General features: G+C 46.2%; 1 protein-coding gene across 2 annotated transcripts in view; it reads right to left on the bottom strand.

Moving 5' to 3' along the window:
- The window catches only part of LOC122789112 (serine/arginine-rich splicing factor 7-like), a 431,411-nt gene that overhangs the window by 392,562 nt on the left and 11,409 nt on the right, over positions 1–27,440 (bottom strand). For both annotated transcript variants that reach the window (XM_044056355.1, XM_044056433.1), the window contains exon 2: positions 8,095–8,317. In XM_044056355.1, the coding sequence (XP_043912290.1) occupies positions 8,095–8,312 (218 nt within the window). In that variant the 5' untranslated portion in view covers positions 8,313–8,317. The remainder of the gene's footprint in view (positions 1–8,094; positions 8,318–27,440) is intronic.

Below are 27,440 nucleotides of genomic sequence, written 5' to 3'. Positions count from 1 at the left end.
CAATTAAATAATGGTGGATAAAACGCATCATATCTTTTAAAAGAAATCTATTAAAACTATTCATACTGTGTATTAAAATTACATCAATAGATTACATTAATAATAGCTTTAAATACCCAGTAAACTGTGGATTTGACACACTAAGTGGCCCTAGGTGTGTGTGCGCACGCGTCTTCTGTGGAAGGTTGGGTGCCGGGCTGGCAACTTGACACCATAAAACTCCACTGCCAATCATGAGTGGACAGGTGATCCGCTGTGGTGACCCCTAACCGGGAGAAGCCGAAAGATCATCAATGTAAACTGATTAAACAATGGCGGTCACCAAAGCCATAGAGGAGGGTAAGGTGTTTCACACAGCCTATCTAGATGACACCATCTCCTACTCTGGAATTATAGATAAACTCACTAAACTAAGTATAAATCCCCATGTCACAAGATGGGTTGGCAACTGGCTCAGTAACAGAACCCACACTGTAAAAGTAGCAGACTCCAAATCCGACTTCAGACCAATGACAAGTGGAGTACCACAAGGTTCAGTCCTGGGTCCTCCTGTTCGGTATCTACTTCTCTGAAGTACAGGCTAACACAGAAGGTCTTTGGCTAACGAAGTTTGCAGATGACTTGCAAACTAGGAGCCATAATCGAACCTCCTAACGATGTGGACATACTACAAAAGGGCTTCACTGAGACAGATGGCTGGTGTCAAAGCCATGGCCTCAAGCTCAATGCCAAAAAGTGCATGGTCATCCCTTTTGGTAAGAACTCTGTACCCATGAACTACCACATAGGCGGTAGTCTACTTAACACCGAAAGTGCGATGAGACCTTAGGACACAGGTGGACAGTAGTCTCTCCTTGGATAATCACATCGCCACAGTAGTCAGGAAATCCTTCTACGTGGCACACCATCATAAAAGGTTTTATCCAGGAAAAAAGGTGTCATTGTTCCCCTCTATTAGTCATTCATTAGACCCATTATAGAATACAGTGCCCCTTTTGGAATGTACCTCACAAGACATCTACAACTGGAAAGGCCTCAGAAATAACTCAGAGGATTACTTTACGTCAAACAGATGCCCTACACAGAGAGTCTCCAGCTTTACTCTGCCGTATATCGCCTACTCAGAGGCGATCTCTGCCTAACATACAAAGCTACGTCAAACCCAGAGCTGTTGGACATGCGTCACAAAGAAATCCCAATCCCTCGGAGCTACATGCTCTAGGGAACTAAACCTTGTCACAACAATAAAACAGAACATGCTGGAGGGATAGATTCCTGTCCCAGAGACTTCCCATACTTTGGAACAAACTACCTATCTATATCAAACAAAACTCCTCATTAGCACTCAGGAAAATCACCACGGGGATCACTTCTGCGGCTTTGCTCGACAGGGGCACAGGAAAATAATTTTCTTGGGTGGCGAATGCTAGGGTACCTTTTTGGCTAGGCTTATATAGGCCCTAGGGCCAATAGCCTAGTACCTGCCTACGAACATATGAAAATTAAAGTAACGAGATAAGAGACATTAAAAAACTAACAAAATATACAAGTTATGAAATGTTACCATCTGGTTCTTAGAGGAGAGCCGGGAACTGATACACTGAAGAAAATCCTCTGTAATGCCCAAGGTCATAGAATCCATTAGTGATTCCAAAGAAATGTATACATTTGTAATAAATATAATGGCAAACTCGACACGCAAGAGTGGCTGAAGATCACTTAAACGCACCATAAAGTCACTGGACTTTCAGCAGGGGATTTTAACTAGAAACTAAAATACCGGCATCAGCTAAAGCACTACACAGACGGATTACTAATAATTTAGTTGATGTACTAGTAAAAGCATAACAATCATTCTCCACTTAATTCTTATGTGCATGGGACGCAAACTAGAACAGAAAGAATTTACGCCTCTACAGATTTACTTAAGTGAATTACTTTAAAACCATTCCTTGTCCATTATCTGATCATAATGCATCCAATAATATAGTAATGGAACATAAGGTAATTCTTAAACGCTCAATTTCATCATGCATACTATAAACATGAAATTTTCTTAAGGAACAAAATTGAGAATTTGTTTAATCATCTTGATAATGGACAGGTTAGTACAGTCACACTACAGGACTCCTTAAAATTGCATATTAGAATTACCAAATGATGGTTTCAGGACAATTCAGAGTGACAATTTCCATGGAAATTCTGTAATCTCACCAATACTTAAACAAGGAAAGAATAGGTTAGTCTCATGTAGACCAAACTTCATTATTAAATGTGGATTATAAAACATTTACTTAACATTTTCACAAGATTGAGAGATACAGGTTCATAAGATTGAGAGATACAGGTTCATAGCAAATTCCTATGCTAGCAGCCCTAGAGCCTTTGCAAGCCTAGCCATGTTAATCCTGAGTTGCCTCAACTGCCTTTGGTTAGATGTACAATTGCACAGTGCGTCTATGAGCCTGTTCATAAGGGACATGGGTGGCACCCCCGGGATCACCTTGCCCTTCCACTGACATATTTCTGTAAAACTCTCGATGAGAGGTGTAGGAGAGCAAGCATAAAGGAGACTACAGGGTTGAGCAACTGTGGATCAGAGGGGCCCTCTGGGGTTGGCTTACTGTAAAATACCAGCCACATTTGATGTGGCCATAGGTGAAAGGCTGCAGCATGGCTGGCCCCACTGACAAAAATCATTGTTCCACCACTGAAGGGTTGAGAGACCACTCGTGAGGCAGAACAGATCTGCTCAGTCTGGCTGCTAAAATGCTTACTTTCTGGAATGTGTGAGAAAGTGGTTGAAGGAGACTGCCCACTGCCACACACTCACTGCCTCTCAAGAGTCAAGAGTAGATTCCTCCTTGTTTGCTGATGTACCAGACCACTGACATCTGGGGAACGAATCCACCAGGACACATTTGGTATGCAGACCTTTGTGATTTGTATCAAAAATGTCATGGATGTCTATTCATAGAGCATCCCAATGCTAGTGTCCACTGTAAAACTCTCGTATAGTATCTTGCAAAATGCAGAAGGGTTATGGAGACAGCCACTGCACCAAAAAGCTAAATGACCAGCCTGGCTGGTGGTGACAACTGTCAATAGGACTTGCTATCTGATGTTATATAGTTTGGACAATCTGGACTGAGGGAGCACAACCACTTAAACTGTATCCAGATGAGCCCATATATACTCCAGGGTCCACATGGGAAGGAGATGAGATTTGCCTTGGTTGACTGCGATGCCCAGGTGAAGACAAATTAAGATGTTAGTCCCTGGTGCATGTCAGAAGATGTCCTGTAGGACCGGTGAGGATCCAGTCATAACGGTACGGAAATAATCAGAATACCGGCAATCTCAAGTGAGTTGCAACCACTGCCATACATTTGGTCAACACCTTCTGGGCTGTGTAAGACCAAAGCACAAGGCTCTGAACTGAAAATAACTGCTTCCTGCCAGAAAAAAAGAGGGAATCTTCTGTATTGTTTAGTTTATTTTTATGATAGTATACATACTGGAGATGATCAGAGTACATCCAATCATTCTAACAGGTTCAGAACCCTCACTAGTTTGGTAGGACCTCTTGCATGACGACTTCTCTCTCGGAGGCTGCTTTGTTCCTCTTGTAAGGTGGAACATTGGGGAGTTTTTCTTGTATGAATGGGGGGGGGGGGGTAACCTCTGGTAATCATTTTCTGAACCCAGGAATCTTTGGCAATGAACATCCATGCCTCAGAGTGCAGGACTTGGGCAAAACCAGAGGAACTGGAAAGGCTTCTTGGAAAAAGGAAGTGAAGCCTTGGTTCTCTGAACCCCACTGCCATGCAGATGATGTCTACGGTTTGAAACATCCCTCTGTTGCTGGGGGAATTCTCTCTCCATAGGAACCCTGGAAGAAAAAAAAAAAAAACTTGTGATTTCTAAACCAAATCTTTCTGCTTTCTTGAAAGCCTCCTCAGAGCTGGTTAAAAAAAAAAAAAAAGAAACAACTTACTCCTATGACAGACGGGGTTTACCCCCGTCCTGTTCACTCCTTGAGAAAGTCTAAGTTTGGGTCCAAATAAGGTAGATCCAAAGGGTGCACTGATGAAGGCGTCCTGTCGACTCCACAAAGTCACATCTATGCATGTCACCTAACAGTAGTGCCAAAACTCCTTCCATAGCATGACAGGGACTGATGGGTAGCCACTGGCACAGCAAGAGTATTTTTACTCTGTCGATATGGACCCAGAGAGATTTAACAAGTTAGTCAAATTCCACTGGAACCTTGTAAAAATGTGCCCAACAATTCAGGGACCAAAAGGCAAAGATTGTGAAGCAAAATTTGCTTCCCAAATATGTCTAGAGTCCTAGACAGAGGGGACTGCCTCTGCAAGTGTCTTTTTGGTGGCTGTGGCAACCATAACATCTAGCGGGGGACTCTCGTTTTAACGGGCTAGGTCCACGTGTGCGACTAGGCACCTGTCTGGTTTCTAGGAATGGGTTCTGCTGTACCAGATCCTTCCAATCTCAACAAAAAATTAGGTCCACCAAGGGTACCATACAAGACATAGCTGAGCCTGTTCCAAAAGCCTCAAGAAACACAGACTCCCAGGGAAGACTGATCCAAAGCCTTAGATGTTTTAGAAAGTGGAGAACAAGCTGGCATATAAGCAAAGAGAGGGGTGAGGGTAGCAATCCTTGACAATTTAAGAGTTTTCTTTTGACTTATCCCCTTTCTCCACAGAGGTTTTTCTGTAGGTGGGAAGGGGAGGGGGGCCCAGACAGAGGAAGAAAGCAGTAGCAATCCCTTACGTATCAGATTGTTCCTGTGTTCAAAGCTCTGTGGTTGAAGACGGAACAAATTTTACACACAAACTCAAGATGCGAGTGATCTCAAGACAGTAAACACATTCAGAGTTGGCACCAGAATGGGGGTAGTGTGCCCACACGAACAGAATTTTGCATTTTTTCTGAATCTTGCAGCAAGGTAAAAGCCAACCTTAACAGAAAATGCTACAGACAATTTATCAGCAATGGCACACAAACTCCCAAAGAATAGAGGAACAGAATGCCAGCAAGGATATAAAGACTGCTAAAAACTGTGGGGGGAAAAAAGGAAAAATGAAAAACTTGAGCTATAGATCCAAAGTAGAGGTAGGATCAGAAACCCAAAGGGTGACAGACATGTCTGGTGCACTTTGTGAACACTCTTGGTGCAGTGGATAGTCCAAAGGGTAAGGCATAAAACTGATGAGAACCAGACAAAACCTTAAACACACACCTGAAGTATGGATGATGCAATAGGCATCTTCTAAAACCTAGTTAGTTAATTATCAGGAAATGAATGAGGAAGTAGTAACAGGCTGCGAAATGACAAATGACCGATGAAATCTTGGCAGTGCAGCCTACCACTATCACACTACAGCTATTAAAAAGTTCCTTCAACCTCAGAACTCCCTGTGAAAAAGTTACTCTTGCTGGGGTTACTGTGACTTCCAAAACTGAATGTTCTTAGCTCCCTTTTGGCTTCTCTGAAAGGATCTTGGGGGAGAAGAGAATAGGTCCCCATCAGATGTGATCGTGGTGTCCTCTTGCAGTCACTTCCAGCATTTACAGTTTCCCTTTTGACAGTCACAAAGGCCAAAAAAGTGAAAATCAGAGGCAGGCCTGACAACCCTTTCCAATACCAGAGTCTGATGAACCAGCTACAATGTCCCTTTCTTTCTGAGAAACCACAGACAGCAAGGCAACAGAATTTATACTAACCACTAGTGTCACTGGTGGACAACTGCTTCAGGGTTTCTAGGGTCTTTTACACAAGTTTCCAAAGTAACTTATAACCCTGATGGAAAAAGTACTTCATGCACAGACTAGCTTTCTTGATCAATCCATCATATGAGAATCAGGGGACAGATCGCCTAGGTATCAACTGGAGCAGTTTGCCCTATTGCCACTGACACCACAACAGAGTCCATGTGAGCCCCCCCCCCTACTCCAGTGGCCTGATTCCTGGGTACGAGCTCCCACTACATCTCAGTTCCTCAAAACCTTTTGTGCACACCATGTTTATTAAATGTAACGGGGTGGATCACCCAGATGGAGATGAGGAAGTTGGGCCATGATCCCCTCTGCTTGACCACATGTATTTACCCAAATCTGGGGTCTTTACGAGGGCAATGGAGGAGTGAGCCCTACTTTGTCCAGACTGGTGGCGACCAGAGTTTCCTCTTGAGCAATATTTTCATCAAGGTTGGATCAGAGGGAACAAAACCAAAAAGCTCAGCTTCAAAAAGGTGTAGGGGTTGAAATCACTGGAGCAACAGCTGGCTGCTGCAAGATTCAGCTAAATATCTACACCAACTAATTCAGAGATTCCCAGAGTTGAAACTACTGGCATGGACACTGCATGGGGAAGTCTTCAGGCAATGAATCAGGTGCCAAGGTATTTAATGTGGAAAGCTCTGACAATGACATCAAGGGAGTACTCCAATAATGATACTGAGCCATCAGTGCTGATCCTGTCGAACCTAGTGAGGGTCAACACCAACACCTTTATTATCCCAGAATATCTGGTCAGTTCCCATACTCCTGGTTTTGGAAAATGAGTGAGGGCTAGGAATCTAAAGGACGAGTACTTTGGTTTCCTTCCCCCACCTCCCTTAACACCACGGGGGCTACAACAGAACAAAAGCAGAGGTCTGACAAATGCTATCACCTTGACCTATTCAAGCTGTGCTTGGCTCTGGAAATAATGTGCGGAAGCAGGGCGAATAGGAGCCGCAACTCTTCCAAGAAAAGCTTCCCATGCTCTTCCTCTTTACAGCAGTCTCATCTGGCCGAAGATGCCGTACATCTGGGAGAAGGCAAAGCACCTATTTTCAGTACCTTGACCGGAAAGAAATAAGCATCTACGATAAGATATACACAAGAGCTCAGTCTCTAACCTGTACCTGCGCCTCTCTAGAAAGACTGCACTTTAACAGTTTAAGGACTAATTTAGTGTGGTAATCAAGGTCCTTACACTAAATTGCCTACATATTAAAAGCAGTCCGAGTCCAGACTGCCTTCCCCAAGACACAGTACAACAATTTTGTGGGTCTTGGGGTGGTATACTGTGGCAGCACTTATGGAAGCCAGAGGTCTTGTCTCTAGACTCCTTATCCATTTTACTGATTAAAAAAGTGTAAAGCATAAGACACAGAAATTATACCTAGGAATCAGTACTGGAAAAGTATGAATATTAGCAGAAAGGAGGGACAACACAACTTATTCTGCATAAATAACTTTGCAAACATTTATAAGAAGACTAAAGTGAACAATTCTGAGATTAAAAAATGATAGAAAGCAGATAAACTGCAGTAACTGCAACACTGACTCAACTGTGGCCATGTACAAACATTGGAAGAGATGAAAACAACTTACCGGGAGAAAACACACACCAACTTCTGTCAAGCTAGAGAAACCAGTAGTAACACTGTTGGCAACAAGATCTGGATAAGCTAACATGGATCAGGGGATAATGGGAAGAACCAAATCTAGTAAAGATGTCAAGTAAAGGGTGCCACTGGTGATAATTCCCATATACTGGAAATGGGTGTGGATTGGACAAAAAACAGGGTTATGTAGAGTATGTCACAGAAGCAGTTGCAAAAAAACTCTCTCAACAAGCAGCAGGAAAAGTCATGAGACCTTCTAGGAAGGGCACTGTTCAAAAGAACTATGAAAATAACTCTCAGATTCTGTATTCAGAAGTAGGGTTTTGACATTTACCACAAACGCCAAAAGGTTAAAAAAGAGTAAAGCAACACAGCTCTATTTTGATGCCTACCTATACAAAGATATTTAAACCCTGGATGAATTGCTTGCTATGAAAGAGAGTCTCAGACACAGAGTGAAACACCAAAGCTTCAGGTAAGTTCACAGCTTCTAAAGCACCATTAAAAAGATGTATATTGGCACACTTATGATGCAAGTGGAGTCGTATGTTAAAGACAAATACACACACTCAAACTACACTTTACAGAGACACAAAGCATATAAATGAGTAAAAACCTTCCAAGTATTCAGTTTGCAGCATGAATTTATGTAAATATGCTAGTTCATACATACTTGCCATCCATTCCCCGCACGGCATCTTCAGCATCTCTTGGATCTTCATATTCAACAAAGGCAAAACCAGGTGGGTTACGTGCAACCCACACACTTCTCAGAGGTCCATAATAGCTGAACGCCCTTTCTAGCTCCCCCTTGGCAGCTCCTGTACCAAGGTCTCCAACATATAACTTGCAATCTGCAGTCCGTGAAGAGCTTCTGGAATAATACGACATTTCACCTAACAAAAAAGGCAATGCAACAAACTCAGAAATGTGAACTAACATTTTTAAACACACCTGCTTGAATCCTACCATCAGCAAATATCAAAATATGGAGTCCATGTCAGGCTGTACTGTGCTCAGTTAACCAAGTTACGTGAAACCAATCACATCAAATAACATACAATGATCTATACTACACAACTGTTTCAGAACACATACCGAAACATCTCCACTAATTATATACACCTCTACTTGCCGATAACACTGCAGAGGGGAAATGAACAAAATTTAGATAACCACTGTTCTGCGATCTCATTAAAAAGTCATGCTGCACTACCCAACAGCAGACGTTTCAGGAGTCAACCATTTGAGCTCCATCTTGTGTGGTTTGACAGTCAAACGTTGATCATGTGATACAAACACATACAAAAGTAAAAAAGTTACCCCTCTACCACACACATTACTAACTCAATACATCTAAACAAATTAAACATTTGTAAAACCCACGATTACTGTTTTGCATTATCTTCAGTTATCAGTGTTGCACCCATCTGCAGAGAATTAAGCTAACGTTACTGCAGTAGAGAAAAAGTAGTCTTTCCAAACCTTCAGCAGCCCCAACTAAAAACAAATATACAATGCATTTCAGACTTGGTCTCTACACTACTTAGAACTTGACTAGAACGTGGACAGGTATGAATACCAAAGCCTTCGATATTTCCCACTTCAGTATAATAGATACTCTCAACTAGGTTCATAGATTAGTACTAAGCTAACTGCCCTTGAGAGCCATTTTTTAAGCCTAGCCAATTATCCCTTGTGAGACCCAAACCCTGCACCTTGTGTTTGTAAGGCAAACACATTAACCATTAGGCCAACCTCCCAACCCAAGGCATCCAATCTGTATGTTACCAGATGGGTAGCAAACTTGCTTGCTGACAAAAAAAAACAACTTACCTAATCATTAGGGAAGCCACCTCAAGCAGTATACCATAGAGAGAGTGGTGCACCCCAGGGATCAGTCTTGGGGCCTCTGTTTGGGATATTTCTTTGAGGTGCAGGCTAAAACCAATGGGGCTATGGATGACAAAGTTTGCAGATGACTGCAAGCTAGGAGCCGTCATCAATTCCCCTAGTGATGTGGACATCCTCCAAGAGGGTCTCACCCAAACAAAAAATGACTGGTGCCAGAAACATGGCCTCAAACTGAATGCCAAAAAGTGCATCATTACCCCCTTTGGGAAAAGTGACGTCCCCACAAATTACTACATTAACAAGGTCCTAAGGATGCAGTTGTGAGGGACTTTGGCACCCAGGTTGATAGACTGACTTTTGACCACTATGACGCCTCTGTTGTGGGGAAAGCTTTCTATACGTCCCACCTTATTAAGAAAAGCATCTCGTCCATGGAGGTCATAACATCCCTCTATTCTTCCCTTACAAAACATTTGATTACAACACCCCTTTTGGCATGTACACCACAAAGCACATACAGTAGTTGGAGAGACCACAGAGGTTCCTCACCAGGAAGAAACCAGGACCTCAAACATCTACCCTACACAGATAGGACTTCCTGTCCCCTCTAGTCAGTCTCAGATTCCTCACAGGTGAACTCTGTTTGGCATACAAAGCAATTTCAGACCCCGACTTGATGGGCCTGCAGCATTTCCTCAAGTCAGGTTCCACTCAAGTAACATGCACAAGCAATCTCAAACTCATCTGTGACACCAATTTGACTTGTTGGTGGGACAGATGTGTGTCCCAGAGACCCCCCTTGTGTGGAACAGATTCTCCACGTCAAGCAGAGTACCTCACATTAACCCTTTTTAAGTGCAACCGACATAATGGGATGCGGAACAGAAAATACACCCATGAGATTCCACCAGTGTTCCTGCTTGACACTGGCACCAGGCTCTGTCAGAACACGGGCTAATTCTTGGCTAGGCTTGTACGGGCCTCAGGGCCAAAAGTTTAGGTCACTTCCTATGAAAATTTCCTGGAAAGGAAAGGAAAAACAGTTTCCAACAGACCTGCCAAAAAAAGGCCCTATTCCAAATTACAGCCTGTTCTGCCTTCCAAGGGTAGTTTTGCTATTACATTAAAAGGTAACCACCAATGATCAGTGTTGGATCACTGCAGCAATCAGGGCTTCAGGAGATCCCTGCCACAAGGGGAGCCCTACACCTGTTCAGCATTTCAAAGCCCCCCCCCCAAAAAAAACCTCCACATTAGAGAGATGTATAGACAGCTGGACATATACTCTCTTGCCACTACCCAAGGATGGTCCAGAATTGGTACAGTATATCCTGTTAGCTCTCTAAACCAAGTGAGACGAGAGTTCCCAAGGTATCTACACAGAAGAGAAAACTAGACTTTCCATATCCCCAATTCTGTTTTCAGCTGATAGGTGCCCTACTCAGTCCAGACTTGCCCCACAGGATGTACTCCAACTGGACTGCAGTGACTACCTTACTCTACAACTATGAAGAGTTAACACAAATATATAATGATCATGTAAATTACTGGTGCAACTACTTCTTACGGAAATCTCAAGGGGGGGGGGGGGTCATCCCTTAAAAGTACTTTACGCACCTGGTATCCATGGAGCAGTATGCCCATCAGGACTGGTAAATCCAATCCTGGCCTGGCTCTAGAGATCATGCCCAGCCTGTAGTGTCAAAAAAGGTGCTGCTTTCTGAACTCACTAGCAGGGATACCACTAGGAAAGCCAAAGTGGTAGTTGTACCTTTTGGAAGGTGTGTGACCTTTTCTCCTCCAGTAAACTAACATAGTTTGCTCTGAAACGAAATAGGTAACGCAGTGTCTTATTTTCTACAAAGCTTACAAGAAACTGGCTAATCTTTAATCTTATCTAGAGTACCTCAATTGCCTCGAGACCAACTAGGGAAAACGGTTCCCCTTCATCTGGTGGAGTGACTTCTCTTGTAAAAGGGCTTTCCACCTCAATGCTATTTACCTTGTGACCTTCCATGTACGTGTCCCAGCTCATTATGACAATTCCTACTGTATTTAGGCAAAAGAACACTGGTTCAGTTTCCCAGCTGTGGGTACGTGGAAGATGCTCAAGCTTTGGAAGCTAGATGACTTTTACAGCCTTGGCAGGATATAGCCCATCCAGCTTAGGCAAGTGCAACACTGACCAAAAGATGATCGCCTAGTTAACCTGATTTTAAAATGTACAGTTATTGCATCTCTCACAGCTTTTACAGCTTTGGAGTTTAAGATCACAGGAGAAGTCACACGAGGAAAGGTTGTGGTGGTGAACTACACAACAAACACTCACTCATACAATCTAAAAATCTGCCTCTAACACACACTGCCTGGCAAGCTCAGACCTCTGAAGCCAAGCGGCAATACTCACTGTACCAAGCCTAGATCAGGCCAGCCTCAAGAAACACGCAAAGTTATGGAAGGCAGGACAGAGAGGGCTATAAATTTCTTGTATACAAGATAGATGTTGATGTCGGTTAATGCTTTTATAACCTAGATACATATAGTTAAGCTTCAACTAAAGATACACTGTACAAATGTGGAGAGGCAGTAATACAGTGCTGTACTCGACTCAGAAATGCGTTGAGAAAGAAAACTGGGGATTAAGGCTATGAGGTACTTATGAGCATTGTCATGTAGTCCAGGATTCAAGTCTCTGATTAAGTAACTTGTTCAGTGTCACACAGACAGTGCTCCCAGGATGCGACTGAGATTGGTCCCTAGAGGTCAGCCCACTATCGCAACAAGAAAAAAATCGCTGAAGAGCACCATCACAAATGGCAACTCCACCATAAAGACACAAAGCTGACAGATGTCTCAAACTGACCAGAGTACCAGACAAGGATGAAACTAATCCATGCAATGCACTTGGGATAACCTGGCCTTCTGGCCTTGAACAAACAGAAAAAAGGCATAGTGCAACAAAATGTTGACCAGACAATTTGACTTAGCAAAGACTTCCTTAACTTCCTATGCCATTAAGAGAGAGAGAGCGCGAGCGACAGAGAGACAGCCAGAGGGAGGGAGAGAGACAGCCAGAGGGAGGGAGGGAGGGAGGGAGAGAGAGAGACAGCCAGAGGGAGGGAGGGAGGGAGGGAGAGAGAGAGACAGCCAGAGGGAGGGAGGGAGGGAGGGAGGGAGAGAGAGAGACAGCCAGAGGGAGGGAGGGAGGGAGGGAGAGAGAGACAGCCAGAGGGAGGGAGGGAGGGAGGGAGGGAGAGAGAGAGAGAGAGAGAGACCGAGGGAGGGAGGGAGGGAGAGGGAGGGAGAGAGAGAGAGAGAGAGAGAGCCAGAGGGAGGGAGGGAGAGAGAGAGACAGCCAGAGGGAGGGAGGGAGGGAGAGAGAGAGACAGCCAGAGGGAGGGAGGGAGGAGAGAGAGAGACAGCCAGAGGGAGGGAGGGAGGGAGGGAGGGAGGGAGAGAGAGAGACAGCCAGAGGGAGGGAGGGAGAGAGAGACAGCCAGAGGGAGGGAGGGAGGGAGGGAGGGAGAGAGAGAGACAGCCAGAGGGAGGGAGGGAGAGAGAGAGACAGCCAGAGGGAGGGAGGGAGGGAGGGAGGGAGAGAGAGAGAGACAGCCAGAGGGAGGAGGGAGGAGAGAGAGAGACAGCCAGAGGGAGGGAGGAGGGAGGAGGGAGGAGAGAGAGAGACAGCCAGAGGGAGGGAGGGAGGGAGGAGGGAGGAGAGAGAGACAGCCAGAGGGAGGGAGGAGGGAGGGAGAGAGAGCCAGAGGGAGGCAGAGAGGGAGGCAGAGAGAGAGGCAGAGGGGGAGGCAGAGGGGGAGAGAGACAGCCAGAGGGAGGGAGGGAGGGAGGGAGAGACAGCCAGAGGAGGGAGGGAGGGGGGGAGAGAGACAGCCAGAGGGAGGGGAGGAGGAGGAGAGAGACAGCCAGAGGGAGGGAGGGAGGAGGGAGAGACAGCCAGAGGGAGGGAGGAGGAGGGAGGGAGGGAGGAGAGAGACAGCCAGCGGCAGGGAGGGAGGGAGGGAGACAGCCAGAGGGAGGGAGGGAGGGAGACAGCCAGAGGGAGGGAGGGAGGGAGACAGCGAGAGGGAGGGCGGGAGGGAGACAGCCAGAGGGAGGGAGGAGGGAGACAGCCAGAGGAGGGAGGGAGGGAGACAGCCAGAGGGAGGGAGGGAGGAGGCAGCCAGAGGGGGGGAGAGGGAGGGAGGGAGGGAGGGAGAGGGAGGGAGGGAGGGAGGGAGGGAGGGAGGGAGGGAGGGAGGGAGGGAGGGAGGGAGACAGCCAGAGGGAGGGAGGGAGGGAGACAGCCAGAGGGAGGGAGGGAGGGAGACAGCCAGAGGGAGGGAGGGAGGGAGGGAGACAGCCAGAGGGAGGGAGGGAGGGAGACAGCCAGAGGGAGGGAGGGAGGGAGGGAGGGAGACAGCCAGAGGGAGGGAGGGAGGGAGGGAGACAGCCAGAGGGAGGGAGGGAGACAGCCAGAGGGAGGGAGGGAGTCAGCCAGAGGGAGGGAGGGAGGGAGGGAGGGAGGGAGACAGCCAGAGGGAGGGAGGGAGGGAGGGAGGGAGACAGCCAGAGGGAGGGAGGGAGGGAGGGAGTGAGCCAGAGGGAGGGAGGGAGGGAGGGAGGCAGCCGGGGGGAGGGAGGGAGGAGACAGCCAGAGGGAGGGAGGGAGAGACGGAGGGAGGGAGGGAGGGAGGGAGAGAGAGAGCCAGAGGGAGGGAGGGAGAGAGAGAGCCAGAGGGAGGGAGAGAGAGAGACCCACCCAGAGGGAGGGAGGGAGAGAGAGAGAGCCAGAGGGAGGGAGGGAGAGAGGGAGGAGGAGAGAGAGACAGCCAGAGGGAGGAGGGAGGGAGAGACAGACAGCCAGAGGGAGGGAGGGAGGGAGACTGGAGAGAGTGAGGGAGTGAGGGAGGGAGGGAGACTGGAGAGAGTGAGGGAGGGAGGGAGGGAGGGAGAGAGCGAGAGCCAGAGGGAGGGAGAGAGCCAGAGAGAGCGAGAGCCAGAGGGAGGGAGAGAGAGAGAGAGAGAGCCAGAGGGAGGGAGAGAGAGAGAGAGAGAGAGCCAGAGGGAGGGAGGGAGGGAGGGAGGGAGAGAGAGACACCAAGAGGGAGGGAGGGAGGGAGAGAGAGACAGCCAGAGGGAGGGAGGGAGGGAGAGGAGGGAGGGAGACAGCCAGAGGGAGGGAGAGGGAGGGAGGAGGAGAGAGACAGCCAGAGGGAGGGAGGGAGGAGGGAGGGAGAGAGAGAGACAGCCAGAGGAGGAGGGAGGGAGGGAGGGAGGGAGGAGAGAGAGACAGCCAGAGGGAGGGAGGGAGGGAGGGAGGGAGGGAGAGAGACAGCGAGAGGGAGGGAGAGAGACAGCGAGGGAGGGAGGGAGAGAGACAGCGAGGGAGGGAGGGAGAGAGACAGCGAGAGGAGGGAGGAGGGAGGGAGGGAGGAGGGAGAGAGCCAGAGGGAGGAGGGAGGGAGGGAGGGAGACAGCCAGAGGGAGGGAGGGAGGGAGGAGACAGCCAGAGGAGGGAGGGAGGGAGGGAGGGAGACAGCCAGAGGAGGAGGGAGGGAGAGGAGACAGCCAGAGGAGGGAGGGAGGAGGAGGAGACAGCCAGGGAGGGAGGGAGGGAGGGAGGAGACAGCCAGAGGGAGGGAGGAGGGAGGAGGGAGACAGCCAGAGGGAGGGAGGGAGGAGGAGACAGCCAGAGGGGAGGGAGGAGGAGGGAGAGAGACAGCCAGAGGGGGGGAGGGAGGGGGGGAGACAGCCAGAGGGAGGGAGGGAGGGAGGGAGACAGCCAGAGGGAGGGAGGGAGGGAGGGAGACAGCCAGAGGTAGGGAGGGAGGGAGGGAGACAGCCAGAGGGAGGGAGGGAGGAGGAGGGAGACAGCCAGAGGGAGGAGGGAGGGAGGAGACAGCCAGAGGAGGGAGGAGGGAGACAGAGGGAGGGAGGAGGGAGGGAGGGAGGGAGACAGCCAGAGGGAGGGAGGGAGGGAGGGAGGGAGGAGACAGCCAGAGGGAGGGAGGGAGGAGGGAGACAGCCAGAGGAGGGGAGGAGGAGGAGGGAGGAGACAGCCAGAGGGAGGGAGGGAGGGAGGGAGGGAGACAGCCAGAGGGAGGGAGGGAGGGAGGGAGGGAGGGAGACAGCCAGAGGGAGGGAGGGAGGGAGGGAGGGAGACAGACAGAGGGAGGGAGACAGACAGAGGGAGGGAGACAGACAGAGGGAGGGAGACAGACAGAGGGAGGGAGACAGACAGAGGGAGGGAGACAGACAGAGGGAGGGACAGACAGAGGGAGGGAGACAGACAGAGGGAGGGAGACAGACAGAGGGAGGGAGACAGACAGAGGGAGGGAGACAGACAGAGGGAGGGAGACAGACAGAGGGAGGGAGACAGACAGAGGGAGACAGAGGGAGGGAGACGGACAGAGAGAGGGAGACGGACAGAGAGAGGGAGACAGACAGAGGGAGGGAGACAGACAGAGGGAGGGAGACAGACAGAGGGAGGGAGACAGACAGAGGGAGGGAGACAGATGAAAAAGAAATAGTATTCAGCTTTTCCCTCAGTCATTTTAGCAGCAGGCACAGGCATTCATGCAAGTACAAACTGGCAGCTGACCACCTGCAGTTGCACAAGTAGTCAAAATCCAACAAATGGGTCGGAGAGTGGCAGATGTCAGATGAAGTAAGAGAGGAAAAAAAACAGCCGAGTGATGATAATTAGGTCAGGAGTATTAAATGTGCACAGTATTTTAGTTTCAACATATTACAGTGGCATTTGCAAACTTTCCTGCACATCATCACGGAACAGGTGATATGAAAAAGGAATGTTTTTTTTCCACTAAGAATGCTTACACTAGAGTACAAACATTCCAATAAAAGCTTTCAACTGGGTAATGGGCAAAGCAATCTGCTTCCAAATTTGTCAAATGAACTCTGACATATAAAAAAAAAAACAGAAAAAAATACCAGTGTGCATCATGAACAAGGGACTTGCTCAGTGAACTCAGCAGCTACAAATGTGAAATTCCCTGCAGAGTTGCATTGATCATTTCTGAAAAGACTACAAAACATACCAACGTAAGAGCATAGACACAAATGCTTTGGAGAAGAAAAAGATAGACATGACGTTGGGGCTGATGTTAGAAGCTAGAGGAGGGCTATAGCATTAACAGGAGTGTTTGTTCCCGATCCAAGGCAAATATAGTTAAACTAGATCTGTGTTGGAAAAACAAAGCTGTAGGCTGGGAAGCAAAGTCATGCCTGTGCAGCTATAATACAGGAACATCACCTTTAGCAGATAAAAGATGTGACCACCACGGGATGTTCTTACTACTGTATATACGCATTTCTGATGGACAGCAACTGGGTTTCAGATAATAACAGATGTTATGACAGAACACCAAAGCCAGGAGTACTGGATTGAATAGCCAATATTTTAACTGGGCGACATGAATACAACCAAATCTTTGGCTGCAGACATTTGAGAAGAATAAGGTGCCAAGTTCCCAGCAGAGTGGACCAGATGTTTCCCATTAAAGGGATATGGTTCTCCATTTTACTTTCTCCAAAAAAATTAAAGGTGCAGAAGTAATCACAAGTTAAGCCTGGACTTGTGAGCACATACAGATGTTACCGCACATTACTCACCACACCAGTGCTCCCAACCCAGACAGCTGTCCTGCTGTAAAAACTTGGTATCTCTTCTCACGACTCCCACCACACCAGTGCTCCCAACCCAGACAGCTGTCCTGCTGTAAGAACTTGGCATCATCTCTTCTCACGACTCCCACCCTGAAAGACTAGCGCAGTTAGGACTGCATCCAGTTGGGCATTAAAAAATAAAAAAAACTCTACCCTCAATATTAACGAAGGTTACAATTTTTTCTAAAGTCTTTCTGCTTAAACTGCTTAATTCAGCTGTACTGGGTCAATAGCACCAAACTACCCAGCCCTTAAAGAAGGCTCCCAATGCTAAAAAGTTCCACCAAATTGTACTTTTAAAAGGTGCTGTCTGTGTTTAAAACAGAACATAAATTAAAGCAAAGTAAAACCAAAACCAGCACAGTTAAAACAGAAGAGCTGGACTCCAAAAGTACTTTTAGCACTTTTGTTTGCATTTAAATCACCACAAACTTCTTCAGAAAAGTATATTACATTAAAGGAGAACCGCGCCCACAGACTCAAACATGTTTATTTTATCATGGTTTTGTTTTTCCTACATTTTAATACCACTCTGGGACTATTTACGGGTTTTTAAATATTTTTATATATAATTTCTGAGTCTGACCACATGGGGGTCTGGTATCTTGAAGTAACTCTGTTTAGTCTGCCTATATGCATCCCATAATATATGCATCCCATAATGCAGCGCTAGTCTGTAAAAAAGTTACATCATGCAGGCTTCTGTCTTCCTAAAGCTCCTGTCACTGCATTGATTTTACATACTTAAAACTAACTGAACGACAGCAGTGTAGGCAACACTTTATGATGTTCAATGACGACTTAAAACACAAACAGTGCAAATGCCACAGAACCGACTTTCAAAGTGTTTTTTACTGCTGCTTCTTTTTAGAATAGCTAAACTTTAGTCTCTTGTGAAACCTGACTTGACTCATCTCTCATCCCCTTCACACTTAACTTCCCTAGCTGACAAAGTGCTAAGGGAAATGTGAGCAGTTTCCTGCTGTGATTTGATAGCTCACTGCAGCAGACTTGACTCGTGTACTGTTTTCCTTGTTCTAGTCTTTACTTTCTGTACGGGTAGGGGAATGACCATGAAGCTGTGACATCACAGCACGGGTGGGTTTTAGGACAGTAGTGGTGTCAGCTTGGGGAGGGGAAATAGCCAGAAAACTACTTTTATTCTGTGGCGTTGATGACATCATTGAATCGGAGACAGCAGCAAGCCTTGTCAGTGCGGGACAAAAAGTTTTTTGAAAGTGAAACTACCACAGTACAGTAAGGTATTGTTCTAGTGGACAGAAACAAAAATATTTTAAATGCTGTATTGTTTATTAATAGCAGTGGCAGTAAATAGGGAGAAAAAAGACAGAAGTTGAGCATTTAATACAATCCCATTGTTGTCCTTTAAAAAGCCATCCGTTTATATTGAACCACATGATGTAAATAGCCAATGATAAAAGAGCAACAAAGTAGCTCGTATACGTTCTCTCTAAAAGAAAAAACACCATGTCACATTTATAAACCCACATGTACATTTTAAAAAATGTTTAACAGTACATATAAAAATATTTTTGGATAATTGTGTTAAACACGGACATTTAACAGGTAAGACTTAATTTCGCTAATCATGCCTACCACACATGCATAACACTGCCACACTTACTAAAACATGGTAGGCATGATTAGCGAAATTAAAAGTCTTACCTGTTAAATGTCCGTTCATGTCGATCTTTTCATGTGTCGGTGGAGTGAATGTCGGTCTTCCGACTTGTCGGTGGACTGACATGTACCTATATATATATATATATATATATATATATATATATATATATATATATATATATACATACATACATACACACACACACACATATATATATATATTTATGGAAAATAAGTATATGTATAAAAATGCATTATAACCTCAAAGTCTCTGCATAGTCAAAACACATTGTGTTTATCATTTCGTTAAGACCTGGATGAAGGTCTGCACCAAGGACAATCTGCCACTTGCACTCTTTTGCATTCTAGCAAAGCTTTAAACATAAAATGTTTTGACTATGCAGAGACTGGAGGTTAATATGGTGTGCGTGTGTCTACTATATATATATTTTTATGTCTCTACGTCACAAAAACAAAACCCCATAACACCGAAATCCACAACAGAGACCACAAGCACGAATCCCCATAAAGTACAGTTCTGTACCTACCATAAATGTAGATGTTAGAGTGTACTCACTGTTGCAGTCATTACTCTTGAGATTATCCTGCTGGCAGGCGACCTGCGGCCAGAATTCCAAAGTCTAGGTCCGGCATCGGTTACTGGCGCCTCTTCCCTGACGTCAGTGCACCAGGGGTATAAAAGATGCAGCCAACGCCATTTTCTTCAGTTTTTCTTGCCCCAGATGTCAGGTGCCCCCAAAATAGGCCAAAAAAATTATGCATGCAATAAATAAACATTTCCTTCATCTACAAGCAAATACACCACATAGGTTGTATAAGCTATACAAGTCCCAGCAAAGAGGAGGGTGGGTAACCTGGACTGCAAACAGTGAATACACTAACATCTACATTTATGGTAGGTACACAACTGTACTATGTTCAGTGTTTCACTGTTGCAGTCATTACTCTTGGGTTGAATCCCAAAGCTAAGGCTGGGTGGCTGGTCCTAAAGAGGATTAGGAGGCTATAAGGCCTTGCAAAACTGCAGTGGCGAAGCCTGCTCTGGATTAGAAAGGTAAATGGTTGTGCTTTGTAAAAGTGTGCACTGAACTCCCCAAGTTGCAGCCTCTAAAATGTCTTTGGTTGGTACTCCTCTGAGAAAGGCTGCTGAAGTGGCTGCTGCCCTGGTAGAATGAGGTCTAATGGCCTTGGGCACTGATTTGCCATGTTGTGAGTAGCAGAATCTAATGCAGTGGCCTATCCATTTTGAAATGGTCTGTTTTGAGATGGGCTTTCCTTGAGATGCTGCAGCATACGCCACTAGAAGTTGCTCAGTTCTTCTGAAAGCTTTAGTTCTGTCCAAGTAGAAGCTTAGTTGTCTGTATGTTCAAAGAACGCAGAAGTCTGTCACCCTTATTCTGTGGGTTTGGATAAAAACGTAGGTAGATGAATAGTTTGGCTGAGGGCAACACTGGACACTACCTTAGGCATAAAATGTAGGGTTCCTTCTTAGAGAAACCCTGTCTGGGTGGAAAATGATGAAAGGTTCCACAGCCATGAGTGCCTGCAACTCTGAAACTCGTCTTGCAGATGTTACTGCTAGGAGCAGAGCTGTTTTCCAAGATAAAAACTATATTAGCTGTATTGGCTGGCTCAAAAAGGTGGCAGTGTGAGTTTTTCCAAGACATAATTGAGGTCCCATGCAGGTACTGGGGCTCTCCTTGGAGGTCTTAGGTTTTTGGCCCCTCTGAGGTACTGCCTTATCAATGGATGGGAAAAAATAGGAGGTTCCGTATTGTAATGAGCTGAAATGGCTGAGGCATGAATTTTAATTGATGAAAAGGATAGACCTTTGCTCAGCATCTCAGTTAGGTACTGTAAAATCTGAGGAATATTTGGTACAGATGTGTCAAATCCTTGTGCCTGGTTCCAAGCACAATCTTTTCCATTTGTCTACATAAAATTTTCTGATACTGGGCCTCCTGGCCTCCAAAATAACATCCATCACTGCTTTAGAGAGGAGTGTTCCGACTGGTTACATTATCCGCCATGCTGCCAGATTTAGGGTCCCGAGTTGGCTGTGCAGAATCGATTGTTTTGCTGGGTCAGTAAGTGAGGGATAAGAGGCAGTGTCCCGGCTGGGCCTTGAGACAAGTGTTTTAGGATTGGGTACCAGTGTTGGCGTGGCCAGTCTGGGGCAATCAGGATCATTCTTGGCTTCTCTTGTCTGACCTTTAGGAGTACCTTGGGGAGGAGAGGCAGAGGAGGAAAGGCATATACTGTTAAGACTTTTCCAGCTGAATGATAGAGCATCCACTTTCCATGCTTGCTTGTGATAAGTCCTTGTGCAGAATTTCTGTAGTTGGCAGTTGTGAGGGGAGGCAAATAGATCTATGTCTGGGCATCCCCATTCCTTTGTTATGCTGAAGACTAGTGGATCCAGTTTCCATTTGTGGGGATCCATAAGGTTTCTGCTTAGTTCGTCTGACAGAGTACTGTTCTTTCCTGGCAGGAATTGTGCTTGCAGGTGTACTTGATAAGTCAATGCTGTGTTCCATAAAGTCATGGCTTGTCTGCAGAGGGGGTAGGAATGTGTGCCTCCCTGCTTGTTTATGTACCACATGACTGTAGTATTGTCCGTCCTTATCAGTAGTTGTCCTGGATGGAGTAAATCCTTGAAGGCTGTCAGGGCATTCTGAACAGCTAGCATCTCTTTTTGATTGATATGTAGATGCATTTGGCTTGTGGACCATGTGCCCTGAATACATTTTCCTGCCATGTGTGCTCCCCAGGCATAGTCTGATGCATCTGTTATTGTCTGCCTGGCTGTGGGTAGAGTGAAAGGCTGTCCCTTGAGGTGACAGGCATGAGCCCATTGTCAAAACTCCTGTTGCAGGCAAGGAATGAGAGTAATTAATGCTTCCAGGTTTTGACAATGTTGAGTCCAGACACTTTTTAGGTACCATTGAAGTTTCCTCATATGCAGTCTGGCATATGGAATTAGCAGTATGCAGGATGCCATGAAGCCCAAAGCCTGCAGAATTTTTCTTGCAGATAACTGGGACTTTGTTGCCAACATTTTGAAGTAAGAAGTTAGCTGTCTCTGGCGTGAGACAAGCCATCTGGACAGTTGTATTTAAGCTTGCACCCAGGAATATTATCTCTTGAGAGGGTACTAGTTTCGATTTCTTTTCGTTTATTGTGTACCCTAGGCAAATAAATAATCTTTTACGAACACCAGATGCTTTAGTAGAGTGTCCTTGTTCTCTGCTTGTATATGGCAGTCGTCCAAGTAGGGATAAATTTGAATTCCTCTTTGTCTGCAAAATGCAATTACCGGTGCCAGGCATTTTGTGAAGACCCTGGGCGCAGTAGATAAGCCAAAGGGCAGCGCAGAGAATTGGTAGTGCATTGAGCCAGCTATGAATCTGAGGTATCTTCTGCAAGATTGTCTGATTGGTATAAAAGCCAAGCCTTCTTGCCCGGCATGGAGCCAGCTAGGCCTCTGGATACTCAAGGTATTGGACACTCTGAAATCTTTCCCTCAGATGGGTCCGGAGCCACTGAGCAGGCATCTGCTTCCGAGGGTGTTTTCAGACCTACACAGTTATATGTAAAGCCTACTTCAGCTTCAAAAGCAAAGACTACAGCAGCTTTAAAGACAAACAAACAAGTACAGCACTCTTCAGAACAGACTTCCATGCCTAAAAATCAGATGCTCAAAATGGCCCAAGACCTTATTACCTTGATCAGGGGTTCCCATTCCCCTCCTAACAAAAGGCCTAGGCAAGAGAGAGACTATGACTCTTCAGATCAGGTTTCCATTTCCTCTGACTCCTCTTCTGTACAGGTTTCCATTTCCTCTGACTCCTTCTGTACATGAATACTCTCTTCCTCCCTATGAGGATTCTGATGCTGAAGAATCCATTCCTTCAGCCTCTCCTCCCGAGGATTTTTCTGTTGGGGAAACCCTGCATACCATGAGGGAACACTTCCACTGGGAGAGCCAAGATTATTCAGAATCAAAGAAAAGGCTCAGAGATATTCTTTTACTTCCTCAGCATAGGCTTCTTGCTATTCCCCCTGTGCTAGACACTGCAGATGTATTCTAAGTCCGGCCTTTCTCCAGATTCCTTACCTCCAGCTCCTGTTAAGCCAGACAGATATTACAGGGTTCCTGATTCTCATACATTTCTTTATAAAAACCCTTCTGCTGACCCAGAAACCATTTCTCAGGGTCCCAAGGGGATTAAGGCCGCTATTGCTAAAAACCCTGTTCCTTCTGACAGGGACTCAAGGGCACTAGACAGATGGGGAAAAAAAAGTTTACACTTCCGCTACTTTGGCTGTGAGGCCTTTAAAGTGTAAATTTCATATGATTAAATATCAGCAATACTTAATGTCACTGTTGAAACAGAAAATGTTGACCAATTCTGATTGTACAGAAAATAAGGAAATACAGGACTTATTGCATGCAACTGAACAAGTGGGAAAGCATACACTGCAATGTGGTTTTGACTCTCTGGAGGCCTCCTGCAGGGCCGCACTTACGGGTTCTGACATTAGGAGGCACGCTTGGTTAAAGGAACAAAATCTGCCTGATCATGTTAAAGCAAAATCATTAGATGCTCCAATACAGCATGATACTTTATTTGGTGTTAAAGCAGAGGAGGCTTTGAAAAAAATGGAGGACAAAGAGAAATCTATGCAAAGAGTAAAGGATTTCTTACAGGTTCAGCCACCAAAATTTAGCAGGAACTGGCCTACAAAGAATTGGCCCTTTCCAATGTCGGACAGGCCACAAAGAGGCAGATACAGATGTCCCAGAGGCAGATCCCAGCCCCAGGGCTCATACAGGACAAAACAGTGGGGTGCTTCTACCTCCAAAACTGGAGAAGACAAAGCACAGCCATAGAGGAAACAGTTTCAATGACTTGCCTCTTGCCATCACCAAGCACTTATCTTCTTGCAGCCCCCTTAGGGGGAAAACTAAAACTTTTCTCTCAAAATTGGCAAATGATCACCCAGGACAAATGGGTATTGAATATAGTGTCCCAGGGCTACAGGTTCCACTTTCACACCCTGCCAAAGGCAAAAGGTATGCCAAACCTGCCACACAATCAGTGGGCAGAGGCACAAAAACAAGTATGGAGCCTTATGCAAATCAGGGCCATTCAGCAAGTACCACAGCAAGAGCAGGGACAAGGATTTTTCTTAGTCCCCAAAAAGGACAAAATCTGGAGACCAATACTGGACCTGTCTGCTCTAAACAAGTTTCTGGACGTTCTAGAACCGGCAAATGGCTTAGCGGAAGCCTAGTCGGTTTTGGATCTCTGATGCCTGTCCTCTTTTTCCTTGTGTTTTTTTTTTTTTTTTTTTTTTTTAGAAACTCTGGTCATCGGTTGTTCAGACAGCATTATGTAATTGAATTTTCGGTCAAAGTAATGATAAGCAAAATCAAAGCGACGTTTAATAGTGCGTTCGTTGAATCTAGCACAAAATCGACAGCTAGCAACGTTATGATCAGGGCCTAGGCAAGGAATACAGTAAGAGGTATAATGCTTATGAGGTATAATGCTTATGAGGTATAATGCTTCCCACAAGAAATACAATTGTTAACTTTTTCGGACATCGGTCTGGAGCAAGAAAAAAGTTTCCCCAATGGTACTTAGCTTTAATGAAGACTTCGGATCTGAAATTCATCTGCACAAATCTCAGGAGTTGGCCGACCGGCACTTGCGAACTGCTTTTGCTTCAGGCACCACGCGGCAAGAAAGACTGAAGAAAATGGCGTCGGCTGCATCTTTTATACCCCTGGTGCGCTGACGTCAGGAAAGAGGCGACAGCAACCGACGCTGGACCTAGACCATGGAATTTTGGCTGACCACGGGTCGCCTGCCAGCAGGATAACCCAAGAGTAATGACTGCAACAGTGAAACACGAACATCACCGAAATCACACAACCATGTTAACACACATGCATAACACACCCCAAACTACCTAACATAACATCCTACAATACAGATAGGCAGGGGGACAAGCCCCCCCTGCACCCCGCACACCCCCTTTCTTTAATATTCCAACTCAGAAATCGCACAGACACGCAAGGCAAACTTGCACCCACACATAGTCCCTCACACACACCACTAACCCGCAAACATACACTTACACAAACATACCTATCTGCACCGCAACACCAGAAGTGCAAAATTCAAAATCCCGTAATACCAGGATTTTGAATTTCGTGCTTCTGATCTTTCGTTCATGTCGTCTCAGTGACGAGTTTCACTGTTCTCTGGTTTCACTTTTCTGAAGTGGACATAAGGTTAACACTTGCACCACACCTCCAGCCTCACATAGACCTACTAAACCAGCACTGGCAAAAGATACACAAATACACAAAATCATACCCTGAGGCTCTAAATAAAAACCTGCAAAAGCAGAGAGCTCCAAAGCAGTCACCCACAAAACCTGCATCTCCCATCACAAACCAGACAACACATAAAATACAAAATCAATGTGCCGCACAATCACAGCCCTTAAGGCAAAATAACATACCTAATAGTAGTAATAGGTGACTCAATAGTCAGGCACACTGATGCCCCACTCACTAGGCTGGACAAGGAGAAGATTACTGTTAGCTGCCTGTCAGGAGCCAGAATCCGCCACAACACAAGCACTCAGGTCTCTCCAGAACAAGTACAAATATGACTGTCATTGTTCATGTTGGCATGAACGACCTGAGCCGAACCTCTCTGGACTACATGAAGAGACACATGGAAGAGCTCTTGGATCATGTAGCCCAGGCGGGTATGACCCTGAGTAGCATCCTGCCCTCACCAAGAATGATACCGCAGTATAAAGAAAAATGATCAATTTCAACAATTGGCTAAGCTTCTGGTGCCAAAGGGGATCCAGCGTCTGTCAGCCTAAGATGACATGCTCGACAAGCCTCATTGCTTCGCAAGAGATGGCTTGCACCAGTCACCACTTGGCTTTCGAATACTGGCCAAGACTCTTGCTGCCCCCATAGTGCCTTTTTTAGGCAAGGCTCAAAATTCAAACCCACATCCATAAACAGCACAAGTAAAAAACCGAGGGTTAGGCTACTCACAGCCAGGAGTTTAAATCTCAAAATGCATGTGCTCTAAGCACTCCTAAGTATGGAGAACGCCAACATCTGTGCAGTAACTGAAACCTGGTTCAAGGCTCCAGACAGCACTACTGGGCTACAACTCATACCACACATTTCGGCCACACAACACGGACCGAAACACAAAAGGAGGGGGTGTATTCATATTCAAGGATACTCACACCTCCAGGTTAGTGGCGCAGCATGATACCTCTGATATCATCCATGTGCAACTAACATCGGGCAAATCTGCAATGCAAATTGTGGCCTGCTACAGATCACCCTCCATGACCCAGGACCACCACTCCGCCTTTCTGGAGACACTGGAAAGGCATGAAGGTCCTACCGAACACTCTGATCTTGGGAGATTTCAATTACCCTACCATTAACTGGGAAAACTACTTTAGTACAAACTCCCTGGCTCAGCGCTTCCTGGAATTTATCAACTCAAATGCCCTGGATCAGCTGGTAAACTCCCCCACCAGAGGCCACAACATATTGGACCTGGTCATCACCAACAGGGGCGACAGGTGCTCCATAGCGGAGGTCAACCAGTCACTGGTTAGATCAGACCATAAATCACCCTGGACGTCCACACCCCAGCACCACCCCCAACCAAGGAAACCACAGTGAAAAGGTGAAGTTTGCTTTAGAAAAATTTAAGTCAGAGGTGGTAAGTTTCACAGCCCCCATGCTAAAGGATAACACTGCCCAGATACACCCCAGGGGTTACCTCAGTGTCACTGCTCGACAGAGGCACAGCAAAATAATGGGCATAGTTTCTCCAAACTAAAGGGGTGGCGTAAGCCACAAAACTATGGGCTAGGCTTGTAAATGCCCTCGGGCAGATAGCCTAGTATGAACCTATGAACCTAAGATACAGAATCCTTTACAATTGCACTCTATGAGTACCTACAATGATGCATGGATCGTGCCATCCCTAGAAAAACCAAGACTCACTCCCTAAGAGAAGAAAACCAGTCTGGTGGACCCCTGCCATAAACAGGTTATACAACAAAAGGTGGAAACTAGTTCAGAAAAAAAGCAAATCCCAAGAAGGAAAGACATCCCTGATCAGTATCAGTAAGAAACTAAAATCCCTCATAAAATCATCCAAGGCTAACTTCAAAGGAAAAATAGCCAAGGACTCTAAAGATAACCACAAAGCCTTCTTTAGCTATGTCAAAAATCTAAGTGGCAACTCGTAGATATGCTCCGATATAGTGTAAATAGCACAAAATATACTGACCCTACTGGTATTGCCAACATACTGGCAGATAGATTCAGTACAAACTTCACCTCCCTCACCTTCAAAAGGGCCCACAACAATACCGGAAAAGTGAGTGTCCCGGAAGCACAGGTGAAAACAGCCCTTTCAAAAGCCAAAAAACACAGCATCAATGAGGTCAGATGGTGTCCCAGGCTGCGTCTTGCACGAACTACCCCCACCTAAACACGCTGTTCAACCTCAGCCTCTCCACAGGCTACATGCCCATACAATGGCACACAGCAATGGCTATTGTGCTCCACAAAGGAGGAGCCACAACTGACCATGATAACTATCGCCCCATAAGCCTGACTAGCTTGGTCTGCAAGGCTATGGAGCGCATCATCATGAAACTCATTAACAAAGACATTGGGAACCTCCAAACACACTTGACCCGACCCAGTTTGGCTTTGTTAAGGGCAGATCATGCCTACTA

This window comes from Protopterus annectens, chromosome 1.part0 (assembly GCF_019279795.1).
Source record: "Protopterus annectens isolate FY-2018-M chromosome 1.part0, PAN1.0, whole genome shotgun sequence".
In the NCBI taxonomy this organism is placed as follows: Eukaryota; Metazoa; Chordata; order Ceratodontiformes; family Protopteridae; genus Protopterus; species Protopterus annectens.
This window is presented reverse-complemented; position numbering and strand designations above follow the sequence as displayed.